Raw genomic sequence first — 10719 nt, forward strand, 5'->3', positions numbered from 1 at the left:
ACACACACACACACACACACACACACACACACACACGTCTGTTATTTAATAAGGTGGAGAAAAGAGAATGATCAGAGCAGTATGTGAGCTCAGAAGTTGGAGAAAACTGGTTCAGACAATTTTCTGAATCAAAAGTCCAGAACAATTTCCACTGCCCAAACAGTACAGGTCAAGCTCATTTTGTGACATTGAGCATCTTCAGACTTATGGCTCGGTTCTCTTCATTGTCTCTTTCTGGCCCTAGCATACACATTGTAAACTAGCTCCAGATGTTCCTCCCCCATGCATCTGCTGCTCTGGTTGCTATATACTCCCTTTTAGAAGTTTTACTAATTGTTTAAATTCACCTCATGCATATCTTCCCAGTAAAGACATTCCCCAGACTTTCATAGTATATTAAGTTAAAAATGCAACATTCAGTACATATAGTTATATAAAAGATTTTTAACTGTACCATAAGTTCCTTAAGAACCAGAGCCACCTTCTTGAATATTCTAGTAATACTTAGCATAGTGTCTTTCAAGAGAAAACCAATGAAGCCAAAAATTTGAGATCTGTGGTTTATTGTCCTTCCTTAATATTTGCCAATAATCAGGTCCAGGGCCAGGTTCTGTGGATGCCCAGGTCTCTTATATGAAATGGTGTAGTAATATACACATTACTTAAAATACATAATGCAATGTAAATTTTGTTACATTGCACTGCTTAAGGAATGGTAACAAGAAAAAGTATATACTCACTGGTATAGATGCAAATTTTTCCTTTCAAATATTCTTTATCTATATTTGCTTAAATCTTAAGTATATGCAACCTGTGAATATGGAGCTCTGACTACATTTTTTTTAAAAAGGCAAGATGTGGTGAGTAGGTTACAAATCCTTGTCTTTCACATCTGATATTTCCTATAATAAAAACGAAGCTTCAGTGAAGTTTCATAAATGGTGCTAAAGCATTCTATAAACAGAACTAGAGACACGAACAAAATGTTATGTTTTTAAAAACTGACTTTAGATAAATATAAAAATTAGAGTCAGGGATGAAATTTCACACTTCAACAGTGCTGAGGCCGGATTTACTGATAACAAGAGTTTCACTTATATGCTATAGGTGAGAAACTTTAATATTGTATTGTTAGTTCTAAATAAAAGAACATAACATTAAGCAATAAAGTACATATTTACAAGCCGCACTTAATAACCCCTGAAAGGGAATGCTTACTTTTAACACTTAATTTGTTCCTAAAAGATACTTTGGGTCACTTTCCCTCTAGCCCAAATCTCACCTGGCGAGATATGCAGCATCTGGTTGTCTGGACCTCTGAGTATGACCCATTGGCCAATAACCCAGGTTGGAAAAAGAATGGAGCGGGCTTGATGGTGAACAGCCGATTTGGATTTGGCTTGCTAAATGCCAAAGCTCTGGTGGATTTGGCTGATCCTAGAACTTGGAGAAACGTGCCTGAGAAGAAAGAATGTATCATAAAAGACAACAACTTTGAGCCTAGGTAAGTATTGTCAGCCAAATTTTTCTCATATACTTGCTCTTCTTATATAGATGGAGACAGAGATTAACAGTATTCTCTGTGGCTGTCTCTCTATGCCTGGGCAGGATAAATTTTCTTCTAAGTTGAGCATTGAATGGATTCAGGCTCATCATAGATAGTCATGAAAGCAGAATCTGCTATGACTATTATAGTTTTATCAAAGCAACCATAATGGTGTTAAAAATCTACTCCCACACAACCCCAGAGCCTAAATAGCCCAGGAACATGCCTCAGGAAGTCCTTATACACAAAATTATTTTTTTCATGAGCACCTTATTGATATCCTTTTCATGGACCACTTTTATTAGATTGCAGACAAAGCTGTAGGAATTTGATTCTATAGAAAATAGCATCATACTTATATATTTGTTTCTTATCAATTTCTTATACATTAAATTCATCTATAGATAATTATGAATTGAACTCTAGTGATAGCAAGCCTTTCTGATTATCTGGCCAAGACATCCATGTGCAATTGTGACAAACAAACAAAAGGATGGCAGGAGAAATACCTTTCTTAAAAAAAAATTCTGCTTCTCTAATGTATGTAGAGCCCTGAAAGCTAATGGAGAAGTGATTGTTGAAATCCCTACAAGAGCTTGTGAAGGACAAGAAAATGCTATCAATTCCCTGGAACATGTGCAATTTGAAGCAACAATCGAATATTCTCGTAGAGGAGACCTTCATGTCACACTTACCTCTGCTGCTGGTAAACTTGAACAACCACTCAATGATCATAGAACTAAGTTTCCTCAGAGGCATTTACATGTATTTAAAACATGATCTTTTTGTTGATGATATATTTCTTCTTCCTGTTCATTTCCACTGGTTTCTAGATAGACGAGGGTTCTTTGCTTAATGATTATGATTATGATACTGATTAATAAACTTTTCTAAAATCACCTATTTTCAATCTTTGTTCATTTCCCAAAATAAAAGATTCTCTTAGGTGACAGTAAAATCTTTTGAATAATTCTCAAAACTTATTGATATGTCTGGAACACTGAAAGAAATCGATGGAAAAGTTAGGAATTGTGATCCACAAAGTTGAGAATAGTTGTTATTCATATGGTTCACAGCCATATGAGTAAAGATATATGATAGTATAGATTTTGCTGAGAGAGTTCTAGTTAAGATGAGTTAAGGAATATTGAGCCATAAACTACAACCCACCAGAAGTTGTCCTACTATATGTAAGTATGATAATGGGGCAGTAAGATAAGCAACAGATAAAGGCATCTGCTGCTAAACCTAATTGCCTGAGTTCCTTCCCCAGGACCAAGTGATAGGAGATAATTGACTCCCATAAGTTATCCTCTTAACTCCACTATGTGCCATGAAACACACATGTGCATGCACATGAGTACATGAGCATATACAAATGAATAAATGAAAATATAGTTAACACCTTCCTACGAAATATTTTAGTGATTCAGTGGAGTAATTTCAGTTTCTATTGATAGTAGGCAAGGAAAGATCTGCTGTCTAACTTTATGTTCTCTATCTAGCATGTGAAATCTTGAAGTTTTAGATTAGACTCTATTGATTACAGGGTTATACTTTCTAGATGCCCTGGAGTTTTATAAAATACTACTGAGATTTTCACCCCCTCCCAGACCTAATCTCCCCTTTCATTACAAGTTATCAGATGCTAGAGTGAATCCGATGACGAGACTGTCATGTTAAGATATTCACTAACTTATATTTGTTGTATGAAAATAGGAACCAGCACCGTACTGTTGGCTGAAAGGGAAAGGGATACATCCCCCAATGGCTTTAAGAATTGGGACTTCATGTCTGTTCATACATGGGGAGAGAATCCTGTAGGCACCTGGACATTGAAAGTTACAGACATGGTAAGCATAAATAAAAAGAAATAATAAACAAAGATCATTTTCAAACACTTGTAAGTACTTTAAAATGTGGATGGTATCACAAGTTAGGGCCTAATGAACTTGACCTCTTCAGTTTTTAGCAGAAGAAAGATAAAAGTGTAGTCTTGCCCAGACACTTCGTTATATAGGCAGCAATTTTTAAAAGACTACTAAACTCAGCCATGTTATATGAGATGAGAAAAGATACACTAATAAAGTGTCCAAGTCTAAATGCAGCCAGCCATATGACCTTTCATCCCTGGAAATATCCATATTCACAGACAGGCAGGTGTGAGGCCAGATTTGCTATGATACTTGGCTGGAGTCACAAGAAAACATTCTTACTACTACTCTACTCTTCTCATTGACTAGTATAATAGCTTTCTGTTTCAGTCTAAACAAGACATCTTCTTTAATATCTTTTTTTCTACTTTCAGTCACACACACAACACACACACATACACACACACACAGAGGGAGAGAGAGACAGCGAGAGAGAGAGAGAGAGAGAGAGAGAGAGAGAGAGAGAGAGAAGACACAAACAAAAACTCAAAAACCACACTACTTTTTTAAAATTTTTGATTTCTAGAGTTCAAAAACCTTAAAATTGTAAAGCATTCTGGTCTTTGGGAAACAGGGACATTCACGTGGTAAAGCTAGTATAAACACTCTAACACTGGCAAGGTTTGAAATCTGAAATAATTCTTATTCCCAGCATTTCAGACACTGGATCTGTTCTAACACTCTCTGGAATGCTTTAAAGGACAATGCTACAAGGGTGAAGTGGCAGGACTATGTCTGACATGAAGTCAAGTAGCTCAACTCTTTGTGCACCAATCCCCTGCTTCTTTGAGGTTAGGATATAAATGGTAGTGCTCTGTCTTTGAGTTCTGTAAGAAAACTGTAAGAACCATCAGTGCAGATCTCATTGCCTAGATAATTTTTGTTGTTGTTTTATTCTAGACATGGTTTGTCTATGAGACCTTGACTGTCCTAGACCTCACTTTGTAGACTAGGCTGGCCTTAAACTCAAGGGTTCTGTCTACCTCTGCCTCCAGAGTGCTAGGATTAAAGATATGCATCACTGCTCAGTTGCCTTGATAAATTTTTTAAAAATATAAATCAGTTTAAATTCTAAAGATACCAATTAATTCAAATTACATATTTTCTACATTTTCTCAGATGATAACTTTCTACAGATGATTGAAATAGGGCTGGTAAGATGACTTAATGGGTAAGGACACTTGCCTTCAAGCTGAGCCTAACTTGAGTTTGATCCTGGACCCCATATAGACAAATTGTGTCTGACTTCCACACATATGTATTTCACATGCTCAGACATACACTTGAAATTAATTCTTGATTATAGCTTAGAAAATGAAAACTGAAGCAAGTCCTGTTATAAGAAGAGAGTAATATTATTACTTATTGGCACTATTCTTTTTACCTTCCACAATTCTTAAAAAACATAGATATTACATGTGGGTGAATGTTCTGCCTGTATGTATGTATGTATGTATGTATGTATGTATGTATGTATGTATGTATACCACATTTATGCTGGTAAACAAGAGAGGACATTGGATCCCCTAGAAGTGAAGTTACAGAGGGTTTTGACTGCTGGGAATTGAACCGGGATCCTCTAGAGGAGCAGCCATTACTTTTAACCACTGAGCCACCTCTCCAGCCCCTCCTTAATTCTTTAGCTCAATTTCAACTGCAAGAATCTAAATAACTCTACTTTCTAAGACAGAGCCACTTCATATCAAATCTACACATTTGACTACACCCCTTTAGAACTTTGACTTATAGATGTTTAAGAGCTTTTCAAGAATAGACTCCATGTGACACAATAGACTTACATAGAGAACTCTGCTTTTTAAACCTAGAATCTTGGTTGTGAGGCAATAAATCATTTTTTTAAACTGTTTGACTTCTATAGTATTGGTTTTTAACCAAGGAGTGGATCTATCCAGTTGTTTCTTTTAAAATAAATCTTTGAAAATGAAATATACAATGCCTTAAAATTAAATTTTAACTATGATATTCTTTTGGCAATTTTAATGAGTTTGTTTTATGTTTGAAACACGAACTAAAATAAATACTGTTTGTTTTAACCAGTCTGGAAGAATGCAAAATGAAGGAAGGATTGTGAACTGGAAGTTGATTTTGCATGGCACATCTTCTCAGCCAGAACACATGAAGCAGCCTCGTGTATACACGTCCTACAATACTGTCCAGAATGACAGGAGAGGAGTGGAAAAGATGGTGAATGTTGTGGAGGTTTGTGTAGCATGTTCTTTTTTAGACACTAGTGGGCAATAAGTGAGAAGAAATGCATCTAATTTTTAGGAAGGGAAGAATTCACATATGCATAGAGTGAAAGGCCTTAGAAGAGAAAAACTGTTGGTTTCCAACTGAATTAGCCATTCTTTTTCTTTTGTACTTAAATCTTGAGATTATTAATTAAAATTGATAAATTCTATAACTTGAATTATATCTGCGTATGACAGCTTATTGCAAATCAAACTGTCTTTTAGATTGTCAATATACATTTTATAATATATATTGTATTATTATAATGCAGTGTACATTAACAATGTTCAATCTTACCTCATTTTAATTGTAATCTTCGATGCTAAGAAGAGACATATAAAGTAAAGAAACCAACTTTAGACAATCACATCATGTGAGCTTATTACTAATTACTAATTTCTGCTTAGAAATTGGTGCTTAAGTGACATGCCTTGTCATATTTCTCTTGGAAAATTTCAGAGGGTAGCTAAGAAAAACCAATTGTGATCCTAGGTTCAAGAATTACTGGTTTTGTCCCTCTCAGAAGCCATAAAAATAATGGTATCTGTCTCCCCACACAGAAGCATCTAACACAGGGCCTCTATTGTAGGAGGGATTTTAGGATCTCTGGAATGATCTGTCCTAAATGGGAGATCTCTGAACTAGATGTTTGAGGAGGTTGCAAGACATGGCATTTACATGAGGAATGTATAAACTAGATTTGAGAAAGCTTCAGCTAAGGTTTTGGTCCTATTTGTCTTATACTAGGCAGAATCCAGGTACAGTTTCTCTACAGTGCCTGGGGAAAATCCACATTATGAATGTTTCCCCAAGATTCCTTTCTAAGTATTAACAAGACTTTTCATTGTTAAAGAATTGAAATATGATCATCTCTTTATATGGTAGGCTCTAAATCCTTGCAGTCCACTAAGTCAAGTATGGATCAAAAGTGTTTGAAACAACTGCCTCTGTACTGAACATGTAAAGACTTACTTCCCTGTATCTAGAATGTATTTTCTATAATTAATATATAAATATATTATTTCCCTTAAATATGCAGTATTTATATTATGTTAAATATTAACAGATGTCTTAGAGATGATAGTGTATATTGGAGGATATGTATGGATCGTTTAGCAATAGCTTCCATTCTATACAAAGGGCTTGGGCATCCATAGATTTTGGTACCATGGAAAATCCTAGAGAACAACTGTATTACCATAATGGTCAACAAATAGCAACTTCTCAGATTTCCCAGTTCCTGACCCATGACTTCTCTCCCCTAGGAGTTTTTCAGAATTCAATAGACTCTAACAAGAGCAAAAGCAAGAATTCTCTAGTCAGCTGTTTTTGTATACAATAACCAACTTGTGCTTTACAAATGAGTGGTTAAATATTTAGTGTCATTTCTCCAAATGGATTCCATTATGTTACTCTTAAAAGTGAAGGAAAACAGCACACTGAGTATATACTTGCATAATCTCGATCTTCAAAACTACCAGAAATAAAAGTGTTCTGAGTTCTATTTCTATAGCTGGAATTCTGGGAGATGAAAAAAGATACCAAAGCTGAATCTGGAAGTGGAAAAATAAATGTTGAAATATGAACCCATATAACTCCAAGACTTACTTTTTCTCCAGTCTTTAAATTGCTTCTCAGGGGATCTGTTAGGATTGTGTTAAGGCTGCAGCTAGGGTTTCCAGCTGTAAATAATGAGCTTTTGCCTTTGCTGGTGGCATTTTTGTATTTCAGGAGAAGCCCACACAAAACAGCCTGAATGGCAATCTCCTGGTACCCAAAAACTCCAGCAGCAGCAGTGTGGAAGACAGAAGAGATGAGCAGGTACAAGGAGCTCCTTCAAAGGCCATGCTACGGCTCCTACAAAGTGCTTTCAGCAAGAACACACCTTCAAAGCAATCATCAAAGATTCCAAGTGCTAAGCTCAGTGTCCCTTATGAGGGTCTCTATGAAGCCCTGGAAAAGCTCAACAAGCCCTCCCAGCTTGAAGACTCTGAAGACAGTCTGTATAGCGACTATGTTGATGTTTTCTATAACACAAAACCTTATAAGCATAGAGATGACAGGCTGCTGCAAGCACTCATGGACATTCTGAATGAGAAGAATTAAAATAAGTGTATATGGCCTGAGTTAGAAATCCTTATGTACCCTCCTTTTCCTTAGATGTTCCTGGGTCTGGAGTTGTTGTATCCCTGCTTCCTGTGATTATAATGTCCTTCATTGTAATTTTACTTTTTCTTCTCAAACTGTACTTTTGGAGTGAGTTCCAAAATGAAAGCCAACTTCATAATTGGTCTCAGTGTTTAAGAATATGTCTTCCCTGTCTATACAAGTGAAGCAACTTCTTTCTAAAGTCGCTGTTGGGACACAACCCTTTGCTGCAGTAGAACAGCTCCTAAAGCCTCCCCATTTCATATCTCACAAGAATAGGAAAAGAGTGGGAGATTTAGAAAAGTAATCAACAATGGTAGTTTGAGGGCTACAGCTTATCTTGTTTCCTATTTTTGCAATGGGGTTCTTTGAATTTTGATAACAAGGAAGCATTTATAAAGTATCTAGTGAGAAAGTTCACAACTAGGTTCAGATCATAAGTAACATGTATTACTAATGCTGAGACTGATAAACTGACCATTTTGGAGGAGCTGGAATAAAATGCTTTATTTAAATTCAGAAACAGAGCTTAAGATTTTTATTAGCTAGAATAGTTGCTCTCAATTGGTGTACCATGTAGAGGTCTCTGTGGGTCGAAAGTTGGCTGTGACCCTTGCTGTATGAGACCTGGCTTTCTATTTCCCCCTTTGTGCCTTGTATGTTTCTTTTTTGTGTGGCAAACTCAAAATTCAAAGAAAGAACTAATTCATGTGATTTTCTCAAAACAAAGTTATACTTCATTTTGGCAAATTCCTAGTCATAATTTTGTTTAATAACAAGGAGTCACTCAAAAATATAGAAAGCCAATATAATAACAGGGAAAATGTTCACAAAGCAGAGAAGCAGCAAGACTCCCTTTGCAAGCTGTGTTCCTAGGACAGCTTCTTTTGGTTCTCTATATGAATGGTCATTTCTGGACACCACAGGTCTTCTGTAGTCTCAGAGAACAGTATTCAAATTCTTAACAAAATGCTTCCATGTTTCAAATCAAAAACAGGTAGACAACACTTAGGTCTTATTTTTATTCTCTGTAAGTTATGAAGAATATTTCAGAAGTGTGAAAGACTGATGAAAGTGTGAAGTGTAGATCTCATATAAAACCCGATTCTCGGACCCATCTTCCATCACAGCAACAGCTAGCTAGAGATAGCAACTTCCAAGTAAAATTTAAAGTCAAGCCTTCCCTGGTCCATATATTTTTTTGTTTTACAATAGCCAGTTAATTGGTTACTACTCAGCATCCAAGCCATTTATTCCTTTTTAATTATCATCTATTAGTTGCAGGGAGTCAGATTTCATTTTGACATTCTCATACACGTATTTCATGATTTGTACAATGTCCATCCCGCATCAGCATCTCTTCTGTCTCTCCTTGCTTGTCCTCTTGCTCTTCTAAGTATTCCCACTTCCACTTTCAGGACTTTTTATCTAACTCAGATTCCACATATAAGAGAAAATGTGATGTTTGTCTTTCTATGCATGTAACTTTGCCTACTCATATACTAAGTGAATCTATATCGGTGTAAATACATTAGGAAAAGTATTTCCTGCAATTATTTCCAAGCAGTCTTTGCCGTTAATAATTGAATTTGATATGAGCTAGTTAAATTGTTGCATTTATAAGTAAAACAGTGAGTACTTCGGACCCACAAAATACCTCTAAAGTCTCCTTTAATATGAACACTTGATCTTATCTCACCTGGATGTTCAAATGTACTATTCATTAACTAGAGATTTCCTTCTCTTAATATGCCAACATACACTCTAGTTAACTCTCTGCCTGTGTTGTCCAACTGAGTTTCTGTTTGCAAATGTCCTACACAGTCTACATCCACTGCTAAGACAGCTTATTTGTCTTTGCTTTGAGTGAGATTAGTAGCACAAATTTTCACCTCCTGTTTCATCATTTGCATTTGTACATAACAAAGCCCTTTCCAGAGCCTTGCCCTTGATCCCTCTGATTTTGAAGGTTTTGCAATGTGGTTACTATAAGGTTTAAATAAAATGTTTACTATTATAGCACATTACAACTGAAAAGGACTTAAGAGTTAAAACATTAAATTTCAGCTACTTAGAAAAGACCTAAAGAATAATATCAGTAACTGACAATTAATATGTGATTTTAAAAAACGAAAGAGTGGGAGGTCAACCCCACCCTTTCTGGTCCTTATTCTAACTTATGGAGATTTTTCTTCAGCACTTTCTAATATATATTTCCCCTCTAAGAACCCTAACCAATTCATGGGCTATAGCCAAATATTCACTTGGGTAAGCTTTAATATTTAGACAATACCATGTTTGAATGTTTCCAACCTGGAGTATATATTGTCTACACATAAAAAGAATATTTTTGTCAGCCTTTCTTAGTGCCTATGTGGATTTTTGTGAAAATGTTAAAAAAGGATAATTATATAATATTTCCCTTGGAATATTAAGCTATATTTTCTTTACAAGTATTTGTAATGTACCAATGCTTTTAACAACAGAATTTTAAAAAGCATAATAAATTATATTAAAGAATCAAAAGCTTTCATGAGAATAAGAATTTTTCATCTAATAAAATAGTTTTAATAGGCATGTTCCCCTGTAAATGAAAAAGCATATATATATGACATATGAGTGTCATACTAAAAGTTATGTTTATCTAATATCCTAATACAATGTACAACTCAATCTAACAGTCTAACATGGTCTTAGAATTCTTAATGGAACTCTTACATTACACACTTGCTGTATTAACCAGAATATGTAAATAAATCAGAAGAATAAATGGTCCCTCACTAAGTCAAAAAGGAAAACCTCATGTTTCCGACCAACACAGGTTCCCTCTTTCTCATA

General features: G+C 35.4%; 1 protein-coding gene across 1 annotated transcript in view; it reads left to right on the forward strand.

The window, feature by feature from the left end:
* Pcsk1 (proprotein convertase subtilisin/kexin type 1) overlaps window positions 1–10407 on the forward strand; it is a 46940-nt gene extending 36533 nt beyond the window's left edge. The window contains 5 exon segments of the mRNA NM_017091.2: window positions 1271–1504; window positions 2095–2252; window positions 3266–3399; window positions 5539–5700; window positions 7465–10407. Coding sequence (NP_058787.1) covers window positions 1271–1504; window positions 2095–2252; window positions 3266–3399; window positions 5539–5700; window positions 7465–7839 — 1063 coding nt within the window. The 3' untranslated portion in view covers window positions 7840–10407.
* Window positions 10408–10719: the final 312 nt, after the last annotated feature.

The sequence above is a fragment of the Rattus norvegicus genome, chromosome 2 (assembly GCF_021556685.1).
Source record: "Rattus norvegicus strain SHRSP/BbbUtx chromosome 2, alternate assembly SHRSP_T2T, whole genome shotgun sequence".
In the NCBI taxonomy this organism is placed as follows: Eukaryota; Metazoa; Chordata; class Mammalia; order Rodentia; family Muridae; genus Rattus; species Rattus norvegicus.